We start from the raw sequence: 26,950 nt of genomic DNA on the forward strand, positions 1-26,950 counted from the left end.
AAGCCTCGTCTACATAGAAGTCGTAAAGTCGTAGTCGTAAGAATAATCGACTGCGATTGGTCAATTTCGTCAGACACATAAGAATTGACCAATCATAGTCGACTATTCTTACGACTACGACTTCTATGTAGACGAGGCTTTAACCGACGTTTGTGAAACTGGCCCTAAGGACGATACTACTTGTGGCCCATCCGAGTGGACAAGTTTACACGGGCATTTTAGCACGACCGTACCAAAGTTTGATTTTCAGGGCATCAGTTTCACAAACGTCGGTCAACTGTTAACCAGAGTTCAGTCAATTCCCTTCGGTTAGCCGTTAACCGACGTTTGTGAAACTGGCCCCAAAGACGATTCTGCTTGTGGCCCATCCGAGTGGACAAGTTTACGCGGACATTTTGGTACGACTGTACCAAAATATGATCCTCGTATGATTTTAACTGCTTTCTCATGTGGAAATGGGACCTTGAGTTACGTTACAGAACACATTTTCACCGAGGAAAATTTTACAGAACAGACGGAAGCAATCGGAAAAGCTCGAAAAAGCTTCGGAATGGCCATCGAGTAACATTTTTTTTCCCACAAGCAAGGTTATCCTCAGGTGTGGGAAGGGCAAGAGCGTTCGAGCCTCGAAAGCGAGTGTACGTTGCGACGCGAGGCTCTTGCTATATTCGGCCGCGGAATAATCGACCGAGCATTTTATTTATTTATTCGGCTGCCCAACGCGCAGCGCGCGGCTCGCTCCGACGCCTCCGGAGAGTCGTCGTATCCTCGACGGCGAGATCGTCGGCCCGAGAAAAACGCGACAAATTCGAGGTATCGACTCGTAGCCTCCGCGGTCGCGTGCGACCACTCACGCGGCGCGGCGCGGCGCGGCGCGGCGCCGCGTCGCGTCGCGTCGCATTGTCGCGACATATAACCTCCAAAGGCGGGCGCGTACCGCATCTCGGCGGCGCACAGACGCGCTCGCAGCATCGCGCGCCAAGGAAACCGAGGGAACGCGAGGCTCGAAACGTCGCGCGGATCGTCCACGGACGACTCGCGATCGGCAGCGGCCGCGGTGCGCGCGACGAAGAGGGGCGCCGAGCCGACACGTCGACGGCGGCCGGAAATCATAGGCTCAACCCCCGCGGGGCGAGGGGGGAAAATAAGTCGCCACGAGTCCCTCCGCATCTCCAGCGACGCGCCTCCGTGACGCGTGACGTTTCGGCCCTACACGGCGCGCGCGAGTCCGCATCTTCGACCGGCGGCGGCGGCGGCGGCAGCGGCGGCGGTGAATCGGCGCACGTCCGCGCGACCGCGACGGCTGATGGTCCGCTTACCTGCGCTCGGCGTAGGCCCGTGGCCCCAGGGAAGTCCGACGCGTGGGACGCACCGAGAACGAATTCCTCACGCACGTACACGAAACGAAACTTCGGCAGGCAATCACGTCGCAATGGCGAATCGCGGGTGCGTTGCGATCACTGAGGGGGACTCCGACGTCGCGCCTGGCGCCATCTCGCGGCGCCGAGCGCGCGACGTCGAGCCATTGGCGGAGCGCGGCCAATCGCGGGGCGGCGCTGTTTTACGCGGGAAACGCTCCGGCGCGGCCGACGCCATCTTGCTCGGCCGTTTTTGAAATCCTAGCTCCGCAACCGTTAACCGGCAAAATGCCCGTTCGCTCTCGACTCGGCTCGGACTCGCGCTATACAGATTTAGAACGCGGGGCGAGCTCGATGCTTACGCGAACGGCGCAAGAGACTCGCCGCTCGACGCGATGAAATGGCAATGTCGCAGCGAGATACCCGAGATCTCACTCGCTGCGACATTGGGAATGCCGGAGACTCGGCCGAGGCGACGACGAATCGCCGGCTGATTAACTCGGTTAATTAATAAAGCGTCGATGCGTCTGCACGTACCTGGCGATAATCGCGCGCTCGTGCCTCCGCTCTCGCCGCACCTCGGGAAACGAACATGGAGGCCGGATCCCAATTAACCTCTTCCGGGTCCCCGCCGGGCCGACGATCCCGAGATCATCGGCGATACCTCGACGGGTCACGGAACGAATCCGAGTCACGAGTACCTCGCGGCGCTCGCGACTTCGCCTTCGCGCGCGAGATTCACCTCCGGATAATCGCGAGACGCGCGGACCGACGCCAACTGGACCCCGCGAGCCGCCGTGGCGCGTTCCGAACTGACGATTCTCCAATTCGCGGCCAACTTCAGCTCGATCGCGATTCGTTTCCTCCAGCGTCGTGAAGAGTGACAAATTTTTACCAAATATTGAATCAATGAATTTCCCATACAGCACACAAATGTTGACTCAACATATCAAAAACGTTTCATTACAATATTGCATCAATGTTATAAAATGCAGATCAAACGTTGAATAGATATTACAAAAACGTCTAATGTCCGCTGAATCGTAATGTCTTGTAAACGTTACAATTCAACGTTCAGAAAACATTGTTAAATTGTATTGAGTTAACGTTGGTCGCGTTTAACAGAATATTTTTTACAATTATTGAAAGTGCTGGAATTGAATTATTCCACTAAAAGAATCCAATCTTAGCTCAGAAAATTTCAGACAGTTGCAAAAATATTATATATATAATTTCATAATTACACATTTTTTAAATTGAGTATCAAAAAATAATAATTTGTTCAAGATTGATTTAACGTTGCAGCAATATAAAGAATTAAGGTACAAACTAACATAGATTCCGTAGAAAAGATATGTATACTTCGATATTCAACATTACAACGTTTCAGCAACATTATTTTAACTTTCTGTGCTTTGAATTCGTTGAATTCGTTAATGAAATCTTTCACTCTCCACGAGTTTGCGCTGGAGAAAAAGATTCACGATCGAACTTCAGGACGATTATCTAACGGCGCCCCGAAATCGAACGTCGGAATTAATAATTTGCGCGCAGTTTACAGAATACGTATGTACAATTTGCAAATAACTATTGATTGTTCAATTAACAATTCGTTATTTCATGATTTAGGAATAAACGCGCGGCACTCGCATCTCCCGTCTCGTTACCGTCCCTCAACTCGCCGCTTTCCACCTCGGCCGCGATACTTCCGAGAGGGCGTTAGCGCACGGTGAAACGAAGCGAGCCACGCAAGACCGACCCTCCCGGCACTACGAACGCCATATTGTCGGATAACAGAGTCCTTCGAGCGTTTAACAATTAACGTCGAGATGGACAACGGCGAATTCAATTTCGAGGGGTCTATTGATCGACATGCGGCTGGTAATCGTCTTACCGGTTCGCTTTTTCGCAAATAAAACGCCTCGGCGCTAGGAATTTCAGTGAACCAGCTTCGTTGCTTCGTCCATTTCGCTATTTTTTTTTAGTCATCTTCGTGAAAAAATGTTACATTTATTTTAATGCTGTCGCGCTTAAGGGACTTATCTCTCTTCTGATTAAAAGAAAAACCGCCGAACTGAATGAAAACTAATCCAAGAAAGTCAAAATATGAGCAAATGTTCATATTTCGAATCCTCTTTTATCGAGAAAAGTGCCGCTAAAATTGATTTTGAAGGATTCTTATTGACTGAAAAGATATTTTACAGACACTTTTATCGATAAGAGAGGATTCAGAATATGGGCCAAAGAATTTCGCTAAATAAATGTATCTTCTTGCTCGCATCTCAGCGTTCGACTTTCTTACATCTCGGCTGATCTCTCTCTCTCTCTCGCAAGGTTGTACCTCGATTTTACACAAACTTCGGTTATTCTTAAATTAAACGCTCATTTAGGACCAGAATGAACGTTTAAACAGAAAAACTGGAAATTGTATAAAATCGAGATGCGACCTCGCGAAAGAGATCAATAGATTTCTTTTTACATACAACGAGCGTTGACTTATTTCATGAAAAAAAAATCAAAACATGGTTTACGCAGCGTCCAACGAGATCAACATGATGGACGTCGACGGCATCGATTTCGACAACGAACTTCGTCGCATCGAGAATGAGATCAATCGCCATATATCGACGCTACAGAGCCACCGCTACGAGTGCGAGAACACGGAGGTGAAAATTCGCGACGTTAGGCAATTGCAGCGAAAAGCGCAGTTCGTGCTGAATAACGTACAGTCGGAGCAGGAGACCTTTTACGAACGTTTTAAGAACCTGAGTCTGAACTACGAGGCGTGTGTGGAGAGATCGGGTGGCCACGAGGACCCGAACGAGACCATTCGAGCGCGAATAAGCGAACTGACGACGCGAAAAAATGAGCTGCTGGACGAGCTGGCGCGATTGAGAAGGAACTTGAACGACAACGGGAGGAAACTCGCCAACGTGAGGGCTATGATCGTGGAACAAGAAGTAAATAACTTCCGGTGCTTCCCCTTTACCGACACTCATTGACCCAAGTATCATTTTGTTCCTGTGCTCACAGACTATTGAAAAGATAGACTTGTGTCGGTTTGTGTCGCTAGATAGAAAGCACCGTTCGACACTCGCCTAATTTATTGCGATAGCAATACGAGATTACCAACATCTTTCGTTGTTTCGTAGGGAAAGAACGCGAAGCAGCTCCAAGAATTGAAGGAGATCTCTGAAAGCGGCGTATTCAACTCGCCAGAGATAAAGGAACGGTTAGACGCCATTCTCGAACGTCGGGGAGCAAATGACATCGACGATGCTATCGATAATACGCTGTAATAATAAAGTTTCTCGTATAAATATAACATACTTGTACAAAAAGTTCAGGATATAAATGCACCTGCGCGTAAAATTCGGCGCACATAATATATACATACGTGCATATAACTAATAATATGTATACAATTAATAAACGTACTCCTCGCGAATCTATTAATTTTAATAGGAATACACCGAAACACAATTATATACAAGCGCGCGTCCGAGATGCCGTCTCGGAGCCTAATCGTTCTCGATCTCCTTGAGACAAGTCGCCAGATGCTCGCACGTGTCCTCCAATTGTTGCAGTATGATCGGCGCGCGATTCAGAATTCTCGTCACGCCGTCGTTCGTGGCGAGTATCCTCGATCTACTTTCCGCGATCGACCTCATCAGGGTTTCGTTCTCCCTTTCCATCTCGTTCACCCGCTTCTCCAACTCCTCGGTCGCCTCTTTGATCTCGTGCACGTCCAGCGATCTAAGGTGCGTAGCCACGTCCCCCGGCGGACGCCTGCAATCAGACGACGACTCTCAAATAAGAGATTACGCTCGCAATCGCACGACGATCGTCCGACGGAGGATCTACCAACCACGCGTGTTCGTTGGACGACGCCATGCTCTCCTCGGACAGCTTGGCTATCTTGGTGAAGACCTGGCGCAGATCGCCCTCCTCTAGTAAAGCCTCCAGGTCATCCTTCATGCTGTCGTACAGTTCCTTTATCATGACTTTGTGCAGCTTCCGGGCCGTACTGGGTTGCGACTCGAGCACCGTGAGTATCTTGAGAAACTCGGTCTCGCTGGAACGAAAAGCGCGACAAATTTATTACGCGCGAAACGGACACGCGTTAGCGTGCTCGATCGGCAGCGCGAAATAAACACGGCATTATCTAAGATCAACGACATCCGGAAATATGATACAACGCACTGCGTGGCGATCTCAGTTATTCGCTGTATCTCGTTTCGCGGAAAGGCGCCTTATCGATCCGGACGATACGCGCGTGGGTTACAAGAGGCGCGTGCCTCCTTATTCCGCCGGCTTCCCCAACGCACGATCGGATGCGCGTATACACATGATGCATAGTCAGTACGTGACGACGTATCGGCCGGGGATGTCGAGTTTTTTCCTTTGTCCTGCCGCCAGACAAAGAGCAGCGGCGCCTTCGATCACAGGGGACGGGAATCCGCACGGTTCTAATCGACTTCTCGCCGCGTTACGATAGGCATACAATAGCGAAATCCGATCTCCTTACTCAGCGCTTCCGCTTTTTTTTTTCTTCTCAAGACGCGTTTACCTCGACACTCGAGTAACGTTCGCGCAATTGTACCGCGTCAGATTTACCTCGAGATCCACGTGTCGTCGGCGGGCTCCACGTTGTTCCTCGCGCGCCCAATCAGGCCGGGACTGGTGCAATTTGAAATCAATGCTACATATTTGCATTAGTCCAGACCTAACCGAGCGCGCTTCCGCCGCCGACGGTCCAGGGGAGGACGGTCCGTTCGCTCGCACCTTCCTCGGAACCGAATTAACGGCGCGAGTCTGAATTTGGCGCGGGAGAATTCGCCTGCTACGGTCTCCTCGGCGTCGGGACTGCCGAGAACGACGACCACACGCCGGGAACGTGCCGTACGCCCGAGCGACGAGAGAGCCGACTGTGCCTCGACCGAGGACGCGCGCACGCACTCGCGCGACACGCAGCGCGCGAGTGACCGTCGCCCCCGCGCCGGTCGCCGCGGCAGGAGGGCCTTTGTTTCTCCGAACGCTTCGTGGAATTCTTCGAAGGTCAACCGGCGCGCGACGGAGGCGGCGGCGGCGGCGGCGGCGGCGGCGGCGGCGGCGAAGGAGAGGCCTTCCTGGAAGCGATTCCGGGCGATTCGGCCGGATCGCCGCGAGGGCTCCCTCCGGCGCGGCGCACAGATTCGATACAACGCCGGGCCATGTGAGCGACCGCGGAGCGAACCGGGAATTAACATGCGGACCGCGGAGGCCAATGACATCGAGTAACACCGAGTGGCGGCGTTTAGGTCACCGGCGATCCCTTCCACATTTATATACACGCGCCGTTCTCCACCTTGAGCGTCCCGCTCGATAAATCACGAATCGGCCTCTCGTGAAAGACGGATTGCCGGGCTGCGCGCGGAGAACAGTTATCTCGTGAGATATCATCTTTCGCATTTATTCTTCCAAGACACGATTTCGGATCTTGGACATTAACTCGTGGGCACGATCTCTCGACGTCTCCCGGCACGATTTCCGTTACACAAGGGGATTCCTAAAAAAACTGCAATTATAAGTACTCTGTTCGTACACATATATATATGTATGGGATGTGAACGCCGAAAGATTACGCTTATCGTCGGAGAATTTATTAAAGATAGCCTCAAAGGATATGACTTACATTCTACTAGTTTGATTATATAAAAATCATTTTACTCTTGGACGAACAAATTTTCATTACTCTTCTCTACCAACGTGCTGGCATTTTCATAAAAATCCAAGTGTCGGGAACAATTGCGAATCCCGAAGACCGTAAACGAGACTACGGATCCGAGGACTCCCGAGTATGTGACGCGACGCGCTTGACACACTTCTGATAGCGGTACTGTTGTCGCCTCCGCGGCTCCGAGTCGTGATTTCTGCGCAGCCAGACGTCGAAACTGGGAAGACTGGGTCTTTTCCTCGGCCGGTTTAAGCAAAGGGGGGAAAAAACGATACAACAATGAATGAAGAGGCGAGGGAGAAACCATTGTGGGGCCTTCGCGTTCTTTTCTTTCGGAGGACAAAAGACCGCCAGAAGCGACGATGACGCGTTTTCGCCTCGATTCGGCTTGTCGGCCTCCAATCGAGCGGGCGAAACGCGCGAGCGGCGACGGACGACGAGAGAGGTTAGGTCGAGCGCGCCAAGTTGCGCGCGAAACCGCAGAAAAGCGCGCGCGCCCGCGTGCGGCTAACGTCGTGCTCACCTCACGGACTCGGCTATGCTCTTCAGGCAGTTGGAGACGGCGATCCGGAACAGCCGGGCGTTGTTCGGGCAGTCCGCCCCCTCGTCCTCCGCCATTTCCCGGCCGACGCCTCTCGTTCGCGCGGGAAACGAGTCCACGCGCCACACGGCGAGTCGTCAACAAGGACGCACCGTAATAACGGTCCCCGCGAACCTCCGCTGCGTGCTTCTCGACGGGATTTGAATCGCTCAGGGAAACGCCGTTCGTTGGAGTTCCGCGCTCGCCGCGGAGATGGCGCTTGCGACGCGTCGCCGCGGCAACTTTGCGTCGCTCCGCGCGCCCGCCGCCCAGCTTCACGCCAAGCAGAGGGAAAACGCTCCAATATTTACGACGCCATGTTTTCTAGCAGCAATTTTAACGCTACATCGATGCAAACTGTTGAGATAGTTACTCGAGACATTCGAAAATGTTGCCTGAATTGATCGTCCGTATATGTTGGAATTGTTAAATCAAAATATTCCTCATTTCGAGGTGTTGCAGCTCGACGTTGTCCAACGCGAAGATCATTCTCGGGCAACGGTTGAAAATCAGATTATCAACAATATTAATATTTAGACCATCATCAGCCACGTATTGTAAAAAAATACTCATAGGGTTCATATTTGATATACACACACGTGTTGATCAGAAATTAGGTTGGATTGTTGCGAACGCATCGCTTCAACTGTTGTGTACGCTGAATGCGGCCATTGATTCGCGAGACAGGGACGTTTACTGCTAGTATTGGGGGCCAATTCTGTACTTTACAATATAGTGAAAATACTAAAAGCGAGCGGCTACAAGGAACTGTAGCTAGTGGTAAATAATGATAAAAATGAAAGCGTCTAATTGTGCAGATTAAAGGATGTAGAGTTTCAGATCAAATGACTTAAAGCTAAATCCTCCCTTACGGTAAAACACTCAAGTTTTGAGTGTTAACAATTGAAATCTGGATGTTTGCGCCCAGATTTGAGAGTCGTGACGTATGCCGCAGATTTTCAGCAACGAACATGAGCGAATGCTAGCCTAGATGCGTCGCCGCTTTTTACCTCGAACGTTTAAGCGTCGGCTTATGTCATATCTTTTTCTCTCCAGCCGTTCGATACGTTTGTCTCGGTAACCGCTTTGTTTCCGACGACTGCGAGAAAGCGGGCGCGCATCATGACGCAAAACAATCAGATTATATCACGCTGGTCCTCTCGCTGGCGTTGCCGTGCGTTTCGCTTGTATTTTCCACTCGATACCAATTTTCCGGATCAGCCGGCGATCGCGGAACCGGTTTGCGATGAATGAAGTCTTCACAGCTCGCTGTTTGCTAATAATTATGGCGAAAGTTCTGTATTGATGGAGATATCGAAAGTGCCACGCGAATAGTTAATTAGTCCTCGCCGCGATTACGGCATATCGCACGTCAATACGGTATAATTGCGCTTAAGGCGCGTTCGGCCGATCGATTCCCCGTCCTACGATATCGCTCGAGCGACTCCGACAAGCTGTCGCGGGCGCGTCGCGCGCCTTAAAAATGCAATTGTTAATTAGCGGCGCTTGTCTTTCTGGGCCGAAAGACATGTTCAACATCACCCGTAACCCGCATTTTCTAACGATAAGAGACGAAACCCGATCCGCATTTTTCAGGCTCGCAAATTCGTTCGCTCGCTCGCGTTTAATCTGGATTAACGGTTTCCAACGTCGAGTTCGGCCATGAAGTTTTATTCGGTCCGTCAAGAGATTTTCAAAAAAGAAAACTATACATTCGAACCTTCCTGGTCGTCGCAAAAGTTTTAATACAACTTGATTAAGAAGACAAAAAACGAAAGATTAGAATCCCTAAATGAGCAGGTCTGTTCTGCAATCTGAAGCGACGATGCTGTTATCGTTGTATTGTCGTCATGCAGGTATAGTAAACCTGCGTGATAAAAAAAGCTGCGCAACGATGACACAACTGTCGAGAGTTGCAGAACAGAGATCTACGATTTGAGAGCTGGTGCTCGCGTTTACGTTCGGCCGCATAAACGAGGCCCGCGCCCGCCACCGCGACGCGACGCGACGCGACGGCCGCACCCCTCGGGGTGCACGCGCGTTTCTATGTATATGCGCCCGCGCTTCGCAAAGGTCAAAGATGACGAGGATGGCGAGGAGAAGCCGCACCACCTCCATAAAGCGGAGCGCAACGTTGCGACGTGCCTTAGTTGTATTATGCAACACCGGCTCTTCACCCGGCGGCCTGAACTATATTTTCTTTTTGCTTCGGCTAACTTGGCGCTCGCGGGAAGGCTCCGGCTACCGAGAGCCGAAGCGCCCATTCACTCGCGTCGCCAGCGAGAGAGGAGCGACCGATCGTTGGTGCAACCGAGAGAGAGAAAGAGAGAGACAGAGAGCGACAGATATCCTTCTCTTTGTCTTGCTCAAAGGGGATTACGTCGCGGAACGAACAATAACTGATGCTTTCTTTCTCTCGCTCCGCCGCGATCGATGGGCGACGTAACGATCTCGCGGTCGCGGATCGAAATTCCGTGACACATTTTCGAATTCCGATGCCGACGGACGACCGCGCGATTGCGTGAGCGCGCGTTGCGAGAAGCGCATGGCGCACCGCTTCTGCGATTCCGTTGAAAGCGACAAATAATTCCCTTAAACGATTCGCGCGTGCCATGTCTCGGCACAGATACTTGAGCAGATATACAGGCGAAGAGGCCGAAGCCGACGAGATGACATCCTTCGGATAAGGTGGCCTCGAATCTTCCGGATCCTCAACATTTTCCAGCTCCGAATAATAATCCGGAACGATACCAACATATACATACAATTGAACTGTTCTACTACGATTCCGTCGAACGTGACAAATCATTCCTTCAAACTTCTCAGCACAGATACCAGAATGGATACAATCGAAAAAGCTATAGACAAGACGATATTCGTTAGACAAGATGGCCCCGAGTTTTCGAGATTCTCAAGAATTTCCGGCTCCGAATAATAATAATCGAAACGATCGAGCACATTACACGAATTGAATTGTTTGAAAGCTCTCAGATGGAGAATTCCAGCGACCGATCACTACCGATAGATCCGAGATATCCCGCACATCGATCATCGCGCAAGCAGCATCCATCATGCGCCGTGGAGAGTACATATCGCGACAGATGATCGTGGGAAGACATTAACCGGCAATAAAATAACGCCGGTCTATATATTTCGCTGCGATCCGCGGGGGAGGAAGGGTTGCGAAAATGAAGCAACGGCAACGAACGCTGCGGAAGGCGTCGTTGCGAACGAAAGCTAATGGAAATTAACGGCGAGGGGAGTAGACGGGGGAAAGAGGGCATCCCAATTATGCGACGTGCGAGACGCCGAGTCGCGCTGACGTAACCGGTGTCTTATGCGTATTCCATTAAATCGCGATGCGATCGAAGCGAGCGCAAATTGATGGCTGTGTAATAAAGTTTAAAGCGTTTCATAAGTGTCGACCCTAAATTATTAGCGAGCGGCGCCGACGTCCGGAAAACTCGAGTGAAAAATCCAGACTTCTAACTACTAGACCGTCTTTCTTTCGCTCTTGATAAATAAACATTAACGCGCGTGCCAACGCCGAAATATCGGTATGACAATCGCGTCGAGCGAACGACGAATAAAACAAGAGTCGATTGCATTCCCCTCTAAACTCGCATCGTCTTGTTTGCGCGGCAAACGTCGTAATTAGCGAGCGGAATGAGCTCGCGCCCCTAATTCGCCGCGACCTAACCTAAACTCGGCCGCGTCGCACCGGCCAGGAATGCATCGGAGAGGCGGTTAGCGTTTTTCTAACCCCGCGCGCGTAAAAGCGTAGAAAACCCGCTCCTCGTCCCTTCTTCCTTTTTTCGCCACGTCGCGGAGTTGCGTCAGCGCCGCGACGCGTAATAGAAAATCGCCGGGGAAAGACCGCGGTTTCTTTTTTTTCTCTCCCTTCGTCGACCTCCGGCGACGCGGGCTCCCATTCTTTCGAAACGGTGCGCGCGAGGTCGCGAGGAAGAGAGCGGAGGTAGAGCACGCGCTCCCGGTTCTCTGCACGATCTCTTACATGTGTATCTCGCTCCCCGATACCGCGGGATGCTTCCGCGATACGCTGTCGAAATCCGCGGTCGGGTTCGCGCGATAATTGGACGAGCCAGTCTTGAATTCATTCGCAAGTGAAATGGCTACAAACCTTGCAATAACCAATCAACTTGCGACTTCTACGTTTCTCTTGCGAATAAATTCAAGAATCTACGCCTATAACATGTTTTAAATATTGGCTGCTTTCCTCTTAAAGCCTGTGTCCACGATGCTAGGACTTGGCCCAAGTTCTAGTTTCGAGAGATGTGTAGCCAATCAACTTGCAGCTTTTCCGTAAGAGATGCAAGTTGATTGGCTACACATTTTTCAAAACAATTTTTGACTGAACACGACACGTGTCGCTTTCCACTTCGAATTTCATTCAAACCCAATCGACACTTTTTGACTAGCTGCTCGGGAGGAGAGTCTGTGTTTTTGACCGAAGAACGCATCCGCTCCGACTACTTCGATAGAATTTTTTTCTACAGAACCTTTTCTTAAAATCTTGTTCTTTAAATCTTTGCCATTTCACAGTAGCAACCTGTGCTCGAATGCTCGAGAAATTATTCGTCGAGCAACGTCGAAACGATGTCGAATCGACGAATCATTTCTGGGAGAGCAGACATTGTGTGCTGTCTTAGATGAAACGAGTATGCCGTGTTTTTTCTTTCCAGAGGAAAGAATCTGCAAGGATCGCCGTCAATCGAATGCTAGACGTGACTGGCGAAGGACGAAGCCTCTTCGCGCTCGATAAGATCTGGCGGGTGCCGAAATCTTGGGATTAATCGCCAAGAACCGAGAGAGGAGACCGTTCGATCCTTTCGATTATCTCCCGGCGCCGTGGCCGCGTGGAACCCGATACACTTACACTGAAAACAATCTGGTTGCATTAATTAGAAATCTGGTAGATTCAACTAGTGGTCTGTTAGAAAATGAACGAATCACTAGATGTGTAGTGAAGTCTATCAAGCTGCTGGTTATGAAGTATCGAGCCCTATCGCGGTAACTAGAAATTCCGTTTGGTTTAACCAAAGTACATTCTATCATACGTGTCTTGTTGATACAATCAAACCGTTTTTTTTTCAGTGTAGAGATTCACGTCGGAAGACAGAAGATTTCGACGGAAAGAGAGATTTCTCGCGAGGATGAGACTCTTGCGTAACACGAGCCAGATAGACAAATGCACGGATTACGTGTCAAAGGGACAGGATCTACTCGAGGAATATCGGAGAACCGCGTACGAGATCCCCCTTGAAAAGCAGAATAGGACGCGATCTATCAAGCCTGCGGTTCACGATCGCTCGCGAGTTTTCGTCTCGACCGAGACGTAAACCGATGAGGGCATTGTGGTGTACGGATTTGCAGCATTACTGGACATTGCTAGGAATTTTTTGGGCATTAGGCTGGGACGCTATAAAGATAAAATAAGATAAAATAATGCCCACTGGGCATTAGTAGGCATTGGCATACACAATTTATCCCTGGGCAGCGGTTTACCCCTCGGTCTCGACTGGCATCCGACTCGCGGAATGTATCCGCTTAGACTCGAGAACCGGAGCTCGGGAACGCGAGTCATCGCGCGTTTCCTCCTCTATTTCCACTTTGTTCACCGCCAAGAATCTCACGTAACGTCGAAGCGTATGATTTTAGCCGCGATTTCTCAATGCGGATCCGTTAAGTTCGGCCCGCTCCATCTCTCTGGGAATCGAGACGAGCGCACGCACGCGATCTTCCTCTCTCCTTTCCGCGGCTAGCGATTGGGATGCGATCGTCGCTTCGTCTAGTACGGCGAAGCGTGAGTACGGTGACCCAAGGTGGATCGTTAACCGGCGAGTTACGTTTGCCGATCGGCAATACCTTGGACGATTTGAAATGCGCCTCGGTTTACGCGCGCGGTTCCATTTTATGGAACTGTTTACGGCGCCGAGCCACGCTGGGATTGTTGGAAATCGCGCAATTATATTTATGGATGCGTAATATTCTCGCGCGAAGCCTCGCGAGGATCCTTTGCAACGTTGCTCTTGCGTAATCGTCGAATCTTCGGCTAACCGGATCTGATTCTCGGCCGTGTATCAATTATCCGAATTATACGATGCACGGTCTAAATAAAAACGCGATCGCTGACGGTCCTGACGAGATAATATGGTTGCGATCCGCCTGATGCCGCAAGCGCCCCGAGGTATTTTAATAAAGAAAGAAAGAAAAGAAAACGCTTCGAAACGTTTGCAGCATCAAGTGGACCGCGGCCAATAGCTCTCATTAATAACTCTTGCCGCAACCGGCGCGGCGAGGAAAGGGATGAGCTCTACGTCACACGTGGGCAGAGAGCTTAGAGTCGCGTTTACGCGCGGAGGACCATCCCCGGTTCCTGACCTAGCTCACGCGCGCGTGCACCGGCACGCACGTTGGGTATCGGCGTCAATCGGTGTCCCCGACGCTCTCGACGCACGGATTGCGCAACGAGCGGATTGCCCGCCGCTCGATTACGGAGCTCGCGCGTCGAGCCGCGGCGTCGCCGGCGACGGCGACGATGTAATGACGACGCCGCGACCCCGCGGGTATAATTCCCGCGTCGAAAGAGCCGATATAATTACAAGGGAGAGACGAGCCGCATGCCGGCCGCGCGTCATCGGCTCGTCTGTTTTTCCACGCTTTCTCGCCGCTTCCCACCTCGTCCCCGGGACCCGGGACGCGCGCCGAGGACGAGCCGAACGAAGGAATCTCTCGTTCGGTGTGAAAAACACTCGGGGGGGAGATTTCGGCGGTCGGACGCTTCGTGCCAGACATCGAAGCGAATTATCGAAGCGGCGAGATTACTCAATCAATAATCTGCTCGTAACGTATCGTTCGCCTCGCTTTCGCAGCTCGCTGCCCCGACCCTCTATCGCTTCGCGCTCTCGTGCCGATCCCATCGACCTTCAGATCCATTCGGAGATGCCTGCCGATCTGTATCAGCCTGGCCGCGGTTGCGCAACCAGCCCTCATCATCCTAGCTCAACGGATGCCTCCTCCGCCGGCCGCCCCTCCGGCGGCCCTCCCACCGTGCGCGTCTTCATCCGGCGGCTCTGGGATCTCCGCTTCTCTCTCGCTCTCCTCCCGGCACCTCTCGTCAGAGAGAATTCGTTGGCAAATCTTCGAGGAACGCATCACCGGGGTTTATCTCCAGCCGCGATGCCATCCGCGGTTGCTCATCCGCGGGTGGGAGGAAGACGATCCTCGCGCGGGATCGGTATATAAGTATGCCCGATCCGATCTGGATACGCGCAGACCAATTATCGTCGTCGGTTTGGCGATATACGATATATTTGAGTGACATCGTTCGGATTCTTGATCGACGAGCACGTACGCCCGATCAGCGAGATGAGATCGGTACGAGTCGCGCGCGAGGATGTAGATCTCTCTGTACTTCCGCTCGCCGAAATCTCAAATCGGGATCTCTCGGATTGCTGCAAGCTTAATGTAATTCCAATTGTTTCAACAGCTCGCCATTGCGCTGCTGGCCGTCATCGGTACGTGCTGTGCCGCGAGACTGGACAGCGGTTATCTCCCGCCGAGTGGTGCCGGAAGCGCGGGTGGAGCAGGATTCATTCATCCTCCGTCTTCGGGACACGGCGGAGGTGGACCCGTTAAGTACAGTGGCCCGGTCGGTTTCGGTGGTCCAGGTGCTCCCGGTGCCCCCAGTGGTCTTTACGGTGGTCCTAGCGGCCACGGTGGCTCAGGCGGATTTGGTCCTGGGGGTGGCAGTGCTTATACAAGTGGTAAGTTTGAACAATTACTGAACGCGAGAGGAAAGTGGTTACTTTGTCCTGTGCGCTTCAGTCCGCGTTTCTTTCCGCAACTGAAATTTTCAGTACGGATTATTACACCCCTAGTAGCACAGTGCTTTGGCTAAACATTGGCCGATATTGTCTAACGTAAAGCCAATATTGGTCATGAAATAAATGTAAATATTGCACGGTAATAATTATATAATATTAGATTTATATTGGAAGTGCATTGGCCAATATCTAACAATGTAATAAGAATATTGGTTTAACATTGATACAATATTAAACCAATATTGCTAAATTATATTGTGCTACTATGGACGAGTGAAATCCAAGTTGACATAGCTTCTTTTAGAAATGTTGGCAGCTCAGTTGTGCGACTTATTTTAACATTTCATCTCGTTATTTTAGGCGGCGGACATGGTGGATCGGGTGGTGGCCATCACGGTCAGGAGATACCCATCATTTCTTATAATAGCGATAACGGCGGCGACGGAAACTATCACTACAGTTATGAAACCGGAAACGGTATTGCCGTGCAAGAAATGGGTCATAAGCAAGGTAAGAGATAGCATTTCCATTTCTTGATTAAATTATTCAATTGAGTGGCTGTATTTCGGTCTCGAACCCGATTCAATTTTCCAACGAGCGACAGCTAACGTTTACTTCTGAAATTATGGAGTCTTGAGATGTTATCGCAACGCGTTTGGTGGCAGCGAGGACATTGCGTCAAAACGTGAGTGCGTGTCGATGTTGCAGGGGAATCCGAATCGGTGAGCGGATCCTTTTCTTATACCGGGCCCGACGGTATGCAATACTCGATCACGTATACGGCGGATGAGTATGGCTTTCACCCTCAAGGCGCTCACTTGCCGACTCCGCCTCCGATTCCTCCGGAAATTCAACGAGGCGTTGAATTGGCTCTCGCTGCCGAAGCTAGGGGAGAGAATCAGGACGGTGCATATTCGCATGGAGGAGGCGGCGGATATCCCAGCGGAGGTGTGTTATATGCTTCCGAATCAAGTATAAACGAACGTTTGTAATCGTGCCTGTTAATGCATCTGCTGGTTGTCGAATTATCTCAGGAGGTGGTTATGGCGGCCATGGAAGCAGCGCGTATCAGGGACCGAGCTCGTACCAGACAAGTTCAAGCGGTGGCTACCAATACTAGAAAGCGGATCAGCGACAATCACCTACGTGCATACCATTTTCCGTTTATCTCGTGTACATAACGATATATCATTCATGCAATTTTCTTATTTATACAAAGTAACTTTTATTTATGAAATGTCGATTCTCTAATTTTTCTTGAAATCGCTTTTATGTACCAGCAACTTTGATGTTCAAGTGCCTTTTACATGTTATATTACTTTAAGAAGTACATGCTCTTCAAGAGTATATACACATGACATGATATCTGTGTAAATGAAAACAACTGCGATATGTGTCGCGCATTATTCTTTATGCGCTTAATACATATGATTATATATAAATTTTGAGATGCTGTATCTTTAAATAAAATTAAATGTATAACGCTGTGAGACACATATATTGTAAATTATTTTACATGTATATATAAAATATTAATACTGTAATCTAAATTCTAATATTCCTTTTTTCACATCTACGAAACGAAATATTCTCTGTTTACAGAAAAATACACTTGATTGTAAGAAAATATTTTTGTTACAACAATTTAAAGTAATGCCTAAACAACTGATATTAAATACAATGTGTTTGATATTATAATAATATATTGGTAATTTTACCCAACAAGATATAATTAATTACAATAAAGTATATTAATTATACATACCATTTTACAATATTACAACCTGTAAAAATTAATATTAATTCGATTTCCGTCTATTCAAAACATTTCTGCATCCAATAAGATGCAATCAAGTTAAACTATTTCTTCATGACTAGTAGCACGAATTTGAGACTCATCAGACTCAATCATTTCTGCTCCTCTTGCAAACTGAATAAAGAGTTGTTCCAAGGTTGCAGATAGAACAGCGTAATCTTCAATGCAGCTATGGTTTTGCTTTAGACTCTTCATTGTATCATACATTTTTTCCCATGTTGTATTGCAATCAGTTACGTGATAGCCAAGAAAACCCTGTAAGATTAATAAAAATAGAAAGAGAAAAATTAAAGCAATTACAATCGTATTGCAGATATTCTGAGCAAAGCACAATCATTACCAAATTTTCGTCTCTAATATCGCACGTTAGAGTCGACTCGATAATCTTCTTAATATTTTTAACATCCTCGGCCGTTCGGTTTGGATTTAATTTTACGTGAATATCATAACCCGCTCCAAATCGTTGCTTCAATTCTTGACATGCACCAACGCAGACCAATTCGCCTTTCACCATAATGACCAGTCGATTACAAAGGGCTTCACACTCTTCCATGCTGTTGAACAACGTTTTAATGTTCCATTCGATAAAATGAATTGTATTAAAATCTTCATTGCTCTTTATTTTATTTCAAATACTTGTATTCTAAAAGATACCTATGAGACGTAAGTATAATAGCTTGTCCTGCTGCCTGACACGACTGCAAAGTATTCCAAAGCGATCTTCTAGCTGCAGGATCGACACCGGTTGTAGGCTCGTCCAGGAGAACAAGAGTAGGATTACCGATAAGGGCCATCGCGATGTTTAAGCGTCTCTTATTACCACCGCTGTAAGTTCCGCTTGGCTGCTTCATGCAGGCAGTTAGATCTGTAACAACATACATTCATATATTCATATTTATCACGTGCACTATTTTTACATATACGTACTTTATTTATTATCGCACTTTACTTACTCAGTCTATTAATCCATTTGTTAACTTCCAACTCTACGTTGGACTTTGGTATACCGCGAAGACGAGCAAATAGTCGTAAGTGGTCAAAAGTGTTTAAGGAGGGTATTAAAGCATCAGTTTGTGGACAGTATCCCATCTCAGAAAGATACTACAAAAGAAAAATAATATAGAAGCGTAATAATAAAAGCGTAAATAATATAGAAAAATAAAATCGCCAGGTTATTACCTTTCTCCTGTCTGAATGGATTTCCGCTTGCTTTAGGTACATTATGCCGCTATTAGGCATTTCTTCTCCTGTCAACATCCTGAAAGTGGTACTCTTCCCAGCGCCATTAACACCGAGCAATCCGAAACATTCCCGTGGCTTCACACGAAAACTGATTTCTTTCACAGCCATTAACTTGCCGTAGTATTTGCTCAATTCATATACTAAGAAGAGGCTGTTACCTTCGCTTACTGGACTTTGTAATAATTCCATATTAATTGGCTCTGCCATTTCTGCCTTTAATTGTTCTTTCTCGGTAATATCTGTACATAAAGTCAATTGTGCATTATATACACATATTTTGTATAAAATATAAACTTCACGAATTAAATTATTTATGTGTTTAACTTATACATATCATTTCTCAGGATACTAAAAATTGTCTTACTTTGGTTGTTAAGTTTATTAATTTCTATTGCTGCTGAATGTTTTTCTTTCTTCACTTGATCATCCATTGTGGTTTGTTCCGCTTTTAGTTTCGTACCAACCATCTTTCCGAATAACTTTGAAAACAGTTTTTCTTCCAATATAATTAGTAGAGCGAAATACAAAATTGGCGTTATAGATAGATATACTATACTTTCTTCGAAATTCAAATCATCTTTGAAATCTTTGAAGTAAGGCATTTGATTTTTGCAAATTCCATCTGCGCAATCCAAGCCTGAAGAGAATTATGATAAAGTAAATTATAAATTCTGTCGTTAAAAATAACACTTGAAAATTACATTTGATGAAGATGTTACATAATCTTACCACAACAAGGATCGTGTGCCGCGAAACAAACTATAGCGTGAAGTGCATTTGGTAGACGACGACATCTTGCATTTTGTACTGCTATGGTGAAAAATGCATATTGACCGTGGAACAAATTTATGTAAGGAATTAAACGGAAGAGTCTCTTTTGTAGAACATGTAGCGGATTAAGCCACTCGAAGCTACTTATTACTTGATGTAGAACATACTGTATTAAAACTGAAATAATTTTTCAAGTTTATTCCTCTGTGCACACAATAATTTACTTGCATTTTTCTTAAAGAGAGCATTGAATTAATTTTATTTAATATATTCGTTTTTAATATCTTTAAGAAATATCACAAGCTTACCAAAGCCGACAGGGGCGATAGCCAGTATGGTTATTATAGTGCTCCTCGATTTATTCATAAAACTAAATAGATACACAAAAAGTAAAACGTTAATACCAAACAACTCCAGAATCAATATTGTGCACCCTGTAAGGAAAAAGAAGTAAATATATAGAGGGAGATTCAAAAATATAATATTAGTTAATATTAAATATAATAAGAACTTACATATTTCTGTACTATAATATAGACGAAGATCAAGAACAATATCCATGATGTAGAATGCCAAAGTAACTAGCAATACACATACAGTAAATATCAGAAAATCAAAAGCGAACATTGTACTCCAGTATGATACCGACGTGACACCGGTCATACGTTGAAGTTGCTTAACTTTCGTCATTGTTTCTTGCAAAGGATGCATTACAAAAAGCGCCACAGTGGGAAAGAAGAATGCACAGAACAGCAAGACGCGTGAAAGCGCGTCTGCCTCCGGCAATTGTATCTTGCTCGAAAACAGCGTATTCGGTAATTGTTGCCTGGACGCAACAATCGAATACTGATCACCAGCGAGAGTCTTGATGAGGGAATTACTCAAAAGATTCACTGTTAGTGGCACGCTGTGAATTGCTAGGCCAGAATAAAAACCGTTAGCCCATGTCGTGTTGATTTCAGTGCCATTAAATTCGGCGGATACAATAAAGTTGTTCCGATATTGAACAATATTTTCCAAAGAAACATTTACAAGAGCTGAAAGAAATAACAGATAAAGAAATCGTTCAGACAAATTGATTATCGTGCTTGATACAAAATCACATAATATTTACCGCTTGTAACACTTGTACCCGGAGCTACCCGCTCCGCTTTGCCGGAATACTCAACAACGTCTCTGTATTTTTGACCAATTAGTTCGTTGTCCGACGAGTATAAAGCTTTGGCATCTCTGTACATATCAAGCTTTAATGGAATAAGATCTGTGGAATCGGCTGGTAGATTATAACTTAAGGCCATTAGAAGCACCGACAAGAGAGGAAGAATTAGCTGGAAATGTTAATGACATGTTTTAATAGAAAAATATAAAGTATTACAAAAAGAAATATCAATAGAACATGGTGCAAAACATGGCAATCTTTATGTTAATGCCATTAAGAAGAAATACATACAATTATCAGCAAGTTAGTTAGATTCTTTCTCGTATAAGTGAATTTTTTGCAGAACAATGCCAATATTGATCGCATGTATAGCTCGCTGCCTGTAACTTTCTGCAATGGTGCTGTAAATAATTCGTTAAGGTGTGTCCCATTATCTTCTTTCTTCACGATCCTACAACAAACAATATGGTAAGAAAATAGTAATAGAACAATGATACAAAACACATTTCAACGAACATACTTCAAAAATACTTGTTCCAAAGTAATCAATGACACGCTTATCCCAGTAACTCCTAATTGTTTCTTTTCGCTTTCTACTTTGTCCAGCGATGGTGGTAAAGAATCAGTAAACGGCACATTTAAAATAATCTTTTCAGTATCAACACAAAGCTGCTGCGTTCTTGAATCAAATTTACTTATCACTTTTTCAGGAATGCACCAGGACTTTGTCGACAATGTAACTTCTATATGTCCATGGCCTACCGCAGAAAAGTCATAATTGATAAAACAATACTCTAAATTATGTATCTTGTTTAAATAACAGTAAAGGCAATAACATACCGTACTGTTTCTTCAAAAACATTGCAGTGCCATAACTTCTAAGACGACCTGCATGCATTATCGCAATTCTATCACCAAGTATATCAGCCTCTTCCATATTGTGCGTACTGATTAATATCGTTTTCTCTCCTCTAAGTTTCTGTAAAAGCAAATTAATGTTTATGTGAAATACACAACATACCGTGAGATATAACTTAAAAAAAATTGAATTTGCTTACTAATATAATGTCCCATGTATCTCTTCTCGTTTCAGGATCCATTCCCGACGTTGGCTCATCCAAAATTAAGATCTAAATTTGTTTTGAAAGATCGATATAATATTCATATAACGAATTATGGATTATATTTCTATTTCAGAACTTACGCTAGCATCGCCAATAAGCGCCATTCCGAGGCACAGTCTTCTTTGTTGTCCACCAGAAAGCTTGCTAGGTAGAACATTTCTCTTTTCGGTAAGCTTCAACTTAGAAAGCAAAGCATCAACATCCTTCTGGACTTCGCTTCTGGTTTTATTTTTAGCTTTCAACTACCATAGAAATTGTCATAATATAAAAACTGCATACGGGCAACTAATATATTATTGACACGGTAGCTCTTATTCTACAAAAGTATTGTTATTAATCTCACCAGGCCAAAGAATTCTATTTGTTCAAATACATTCAAATCTGGGAAAACCATGTTTTCTTGAGGACATAGACCTAAATCATTTCTAATACTACTCATGTACTTTCTTATATTTTTGCCGTTTACAAAGACTTTTCCTTCCGTTTCACTTGTCACTCCTATTGAACATAAATACAATCAATACCCACAGAATAACATTTTCAGTGAGAATAATCACATGACAAGAATGCAATACCTGTTAATATAGACATAAGCGTAGTTTTGCCTGCTCCATTATGTCCGAGTAGAGCAGTAATTTGTCCTTTGTAAAAGTCCACAGATACTCCTTTTAACGCGTGAACTTTCTGGAATACAATAACGTAACAGCATTGATACATAACAAAAATGTCATATTCATCTTTCAAACTTACAGATTTTCGTAACCAGGATGTTACATAAGACTTTTTAAGATCACGTATTTGTATTCCGGGTGTAAGCGCACCACCTAATACTGGCTCAAAGTCTTCGTTAGCCTTATCATAATCAAATTCGCCGGCTTCGTCGTCAAGAGCTATTTTATTTTTCTTAATACACTAAAATACAATGGTATAAAAATGTTATATCTCACGTGCACACACTTCTTTCTCATACTATCCCTTTCATCCGTGTGATTGCTTACTTTTAAAAAATATAATGGACTCTTTCGGACTCCATATTTGCCAGGAAGTACAGCATTTATGTATACTGCAAGTGTAAAATGTATCACAGCACCCAAGATTGAAAAGAGAAATATAAAACCTGGACTTCCTGGGTAACCATATTCTGGTCTTCCAGGAATAAAAAGATTACTCCACTGAATACCAATTACTAAAAGAAAACAACCGTTTAGCGAGACAATACATGCACGCATAATCCATTAAAGTTTCTCTAATAAGCTATTAATATAACTAGTTGACATAAACAATATGAACATTACTACTTACATTTGCTTTCATGGGCATTTGTTTCTTCGAAAAGTCTAATAAACATAATATTTGGAAATATTATGGCAAAATATGGTATAAGACAGAAAACTTCTTGTCTTGCCATGTTTTCATAAAGTGAAAGTGCTGCCACGTAAAGAATGGCCAAGACAATTGTTACAAATCGTGCTACAAAAAAGTATTAAGAATATAATTTATGCATTTAAATAATTATTCATTTTACAAAAGGATATTTACGTTTTGAAAAATATGCTGCAACGTGCATGCCGAATGTTATAAGATGTGAGACATGTGTAGTAAACAGGAGCCAAAATATAAATCCGTTCCCATATTCCAAAAAGGCCTCTACATTTGCAGAAAAAGTATTCTTAAATAATATCACTGTTGGTATTAAGTAAATACTGCTGAATAGTATCCCTGTAATTAACCAGCTAAACAAATTGTAGGCCAATTTGACTCCGTTCATTGCCATCAAGACCTGAAAACCACAAAACAGATAAATCTTTTTCAATGATTAAGAAATACATAAATGGAAAGTAAAAAGAGATGTACTAACATTTACACCAATAAATTTCTCTTTTGAGAAGTAGCTGGCTTCTACGCAAAGCGGAATCAAAAAAGCTATGACTCCGAATGAAGAAATTACTTCACGGAGTACCACATCAGCTTCATCTATTTTAACATACGGTGGATAAGGCATTCTTTGTATTGACATCTGAAAAATACATCAAAAAAGTGATAAAAGAACACACTTGATACATATCAAACGCTTATTGATATTGGAGAGTGATAAATGTTAATCTCGTTGTATCGTAGCGACATGTTATCTAAGTGTAACGTAAATATTAACATTGTCGAAAATTTAAAACTAGATGTTCCAAAATAAATTATTCATTATTAAAATATCTTATCAAAAATTGATAATACCGTTACGTCAGAATCTGGCGCTGCTTGCTTTATGAATGCTTTATCTACACACGACTGAACTTGCATAAAGGGAATCATATCGTAATACATTGTAGGCGACGAGCTCAAATGTTCACCCTGTACCGCGCTTTGGTACAAATTATTTGGAATCTTCCACGAATGTCTTATTTTATATTTTACTGCAGGTTCGTTGTATTGTTCAAAAACAACTGCCACCACAGAAAGTATTGGATCTTTCGCCTGAGATAGCGTATAATGGTCTACCATCTCAGTCTCGTTAGTGAAACCCTCCATACCTATAAAAAAAACACAATTAGCATGGGTTAAGTTAGTAAAAAGTATTTTTTACATTCCTCGATCGCCATTTCAAGCAGTACTTACTGCCAGGCAGAATCATGAGACAATATCTGACCGACTCCATGATCTTATCCGTATATGTGTGTTTCGGTACGTAATACACTTTATTTATACCGTTGTCAAGTTTCTTCGCCAAGTGATCTTGCAGCATTATAGGATAGTACGTGGTCTCGTTCACCACAACCGGGGACTGAACGCTGAAATCCCGCACGGCTTGCAGTAACACGAATATTCCAACGGGTATTAAAGCTTGTAAAAATATCGTCAGACGCCAGTGCCTCATGCGCACTATCAAGTTCTTTCGCATCAACAAACCAAAGATTTTCCAACCACCAGCCATTTTTACTTCAACTTGATGGACGCTTTCAACAATGTATTAGCACGCAGTGTTCAAATATCTATGAATACTGTATAGACTGCTTTGCCATTGAGAGTTTACAAAGCCTCCTGAATAAGTTATTACTATTGACGTATATGCTGGCATGAACTTGAAGCATACCGCCTAGTAGTCTATACAGTCTTGGTCATTAAGATTATGAGAAGGTCTCTGTAATTAGCGTATTTTGCGATATCGTGTAAAAAGCCATTTAGTGTTTCTTCCTTATGTAAGTAGCCCCACTTCTGTTGTCATAGCAAATTTTATCTAAACAGACATAATTTATCGTGAGTCAAGGCAAGGTGTATAGAACATCGTGTAATATTCAAGAAGTTACTCTTATTTAAATTACAACTATAATTTGACTTTAATTCGGCCAATTATCAATAACACAATAGAACTAGATTACTCGGTGGTTTTTAAGACAGGATTAAATGTACAGTTTGTCACATCGAATTCTCAGAACTGCGTAGAGACTAAGAAATTCCTAGAGTGCACACAAAGAATTCATTTATGACAAGAAGAAAGAAAAGCTTGAATTCCAACCTTTACCTTGAAAACTCGATTCTACAAGTTGAACAAGAATTTCAAATTTACGTAATATTCTGCAACATTTCTGCGTTTATATAGACGCGACGAATACGGAGACGTACGTCTATATTTTATTAATATTCAACGTACTTGCATATGCCAAGCGCACGCTGCCAAAAGTGACGTTTACATAGCGCAATGTAAATTAGACAAACGTTTGTTTCCTTAAATTCGACGGTATTGTCGTTCCGAGTGGGCATGTGTAAGAGAAGCCGTCACATGCGATAATTCACGATAATTGTATCAATAACGACGCGATAATAGTTTCAAAGAATGTCCTCACGAGACTGTCACATTTCACTAGCGATACTTTCCGCGAGCAGTCAACAGGAGCGAGATCGTTATCTGCCTTGTAGAGGCATCTCTTATCACGCTATCAAAGATGATAAGGCGTCCAATTTTTGCGGAAAGTCGTAACACGCATGACAAAACAATGACGCTCTTCAGCGTCTCACGGACGTGAGACAACGTTTGGAGCACACGGCGCCATAACTGCGGGACTGCGGGTCAAAAATGCGGGCACGATAACGCGACGCATAGAGGGGAAACTGTACGTGCTGACGTCACGCCGTAGATTCTACGAATGCATGCATGACGTGTGCCTCGACACGCATCGGTCACCGTTCGCCGAGCGCTGTGAATCGATACGATGACTTTATACCACGAATCTTATTTTTCCTGCCCGCAGCCTTTTACCATGAGAGATGGATTACCGACCGAAACTGTAGCCAACCCGGGAAAAAATGGAAAATCTCGTAATGTGTCTCAATCATGTAATATCTAATTGCATCTTGAGAGATATAATTAGATATTACATTATTAAAATATAAATAACGAGATTTTACCTTTTTTTCCAGAGTTGGCTACAATTGCAGTCGGCAATCCATCTCTCATGGTAAAAGGCTGGGGCAGGAAATAAGATTCACCCTGTTCATAGTCGATTCTTATTTCAAAATCATTCTTAAGATGCTAATACGGCTCTGTGATTGGTTAAAATCACAATAATAGCCAGTTTCACAAACGTCGGTTAACTGCTAACCGAAGGTTAATTGATCCGCTGTCTCTTCTTAAATAATAAGATGAAAAAAGATAGGGAGTCGACTGAATCCTAGTCCGATGTTTGTGAAACTGGCCCTAAGAGTATACTTAAGATGATCTTAAATATAAGAACGGACTATGAATACCGGTCTAAGTATGGTTTCACTATAATTTTTAACCGTCTTCTTATGTAGAAATGTCACCCAAGTCCGTAAACGGTTTCAATACAACGATTTTTGTCCATTTATTTACTCACTCATCCCTTGGTGTAGAACGGGCCATAAGCGAAGCGCGACGCCACTAACCGACTCGTTACACTGTCGTTACGAGACTGATCTTGCGTACGGCGTGACTTTAAAGGCTATTCTACAATTGCGTAAACGTGGTTGTTAGCGGTTGTAACAGTGTTGTAAAACACAGTTTTAAACTAGCATTTCCGATTGTAAAGCCTGTTGTAAAAGATGGCTGAACTTGATCTTTCACGACTACAACGATGTAGGACGTAAAAGCTAACTAATCATTCATTTCAATTACGACGTATCTCACTCTATTGTATATTACTTTGATGTACATACAACACTTACTACTACTTCTACTCCTACAACCCTACAACTACGTTTACGCAATTGTAGAATGGCCTTTAGCGTTTTCGATTTTCTGACTCGACCCGACCCCGAGTCAGAAAAGTTTGATCAAAAGCAAGATTTGAACCGCAATTTCTGCAAAAATCTTACTTTTGATCAAAC

At 45.0% G+C, this 26,950-nt stretch overlaps 4 protein-coding genes across 7 annotated transcripts in view; 2 read left to right on the plus strand and 2 right to left on the minus strand.

The window, feature by feature from the left end:
• LOC105568631 overlaps positions 1 to 4,670 on the plus strand; it is a 51,256-nt gene extending 46,586 nt beyond the window's left edge. For 2 of the 4 annotated variants that reach the window (XM_012024452.1, XM_012024453.1), the window contains exons 2-3: positions 3,894 to 4,318; positions 4,511 to 4,670. In XM_012024452.1, the coding sequence (XP_011879842.1) occupies positions 3,911 to 4,318; positions 4,511 to 4,657 (555 nt within the window). In that variant the 5' untranslated portion in view covers positions 3,894 to 3,910 and the 3' untranslated portion in view covers positions 4,658 to 4,670. Of the gene's footprint in view, positions 1 to 2,679; positions 3,240 to 3,893; positions 4,319 to 4,510 lie in introns of those variants that run through there. The other 2 variants (XM_012024451.1, XM_012024449.1) reach the window with 2 other exon arrangements.
• On the minus strand, positions 4,638 to 7,806 carry LOC105568630. The gene is made up of 3 exons (XM_012024448.1): positions 7,598 to 7,806; positions 5,227 to 5,433; positions 4,638 to 5,147 (listed from the first exon to the last, which is right to left on the minus strand). The coding sequence occupies exons 1-3, from the start codon at positions 7,690 to 7,692 to the stop codon at positions 4,880 to 4,882; spliced, it is 570 nt and encodes a 189-aa protein (XP_011879838.1). The 5' UTR covers positions 7,693 to 7,806; the 3' UTR covers positions 4,638 to 4,879.
• Positions 7,807 to 14,816: 7,010 nt separating this feature from the next.
• LOC105568636 (pupal cuticle protein 20-like) lies at positions 14,817 to 16,889 on the plus strand. Its single transcript, XM_012024459.1, has 5 exons — positions 14,817 to 15,052; positions 15,165 to 15,441; positions 15,862 to 16,011; positions 16,210 to 16,449; positions 16,536 to 16,889. The coding sequence occupies exons 1-5, from the start codon at positions 15,044 to 15,046 to the stop codon at positions 16,619 to 16,621; spliced, it is 762 nt and encodes a 253-aa protein (XP_011879849.1). The 5' UTR covers positions 14,817 to 15,043; the 3' UTR covers positions 16,622 to 16,889.
• Positions 16,890 to 16,983: 94 nt separating this feature from the next.
• LOC105568637 (retinal-specific ATP-binding cassette transporter-like) lies at positions 16,984 to 25,678 on the minus strand. Its single transcript, XM_012024460.1, has 25 exons — positions 25,257 to 25,678; positions 24,224 to 24,842; positions 23,843 to 24,138; positions 23,472 to 23,630; positions 23,153 to 23,393; positions 22,916 to 23,083; positions 22,612 to 22,799; positions 22,364 to 22,525; positions 22,189 to 22,297; positions 21,957 to 22,111; positions 21,694 to 21,855; positions 21,548 to 21,619; positions 21,330 to 21,468; positions 21,010 to 21,247; positions 20,781 to 20,940; positions 20,445 to 20,658; positions 19,846 to 20,367; positions 19,639 to 19,764; positions 19,289 to 19,507; positions 18,924 to 19,196; positions 18,497 to 18,798; positions 18,271 to 18,418; positions 17,972 to 18,182; positions 17,658 to 17,871; positions 16,984 to 17,572 (listed from the first exon to the last, which is right to left on the minus strand). The coding sequence occupies exons 2-25, from the start codon at positions 24,537 to 24,539 to the stop codon at positions 17,357 to 17,359; spliced, it is 5,010 nt and encodes a 1,669-aa protein (XP_011879850.1). The 5' UTR covers positions 24,540 to 24,842; positions 25,257 to 25,678; the 3' UTR covers positions 16,984 to 17,356.
• Positions 25,679 to 26,950: the final 1,272 nt, after the last annotated feature.

This window comes from Vollenhovia emeryi, unplaced genomic scaffold (genome assembly GCF_000949405.1).
Source record: "Vollenhovia emeryi isolate VEMERY1.0 unplaced genomic scaffold, V.emery_V1.0 DF939128.1, whole genome shotgun sequence".
NCBI classification, from domain to species: Eukaryota; Metazoa; Arthropoda; class Insecta; order Hymenoptera; family Formicidae; genus Vollenhovia; species Vollenhovia emeryi.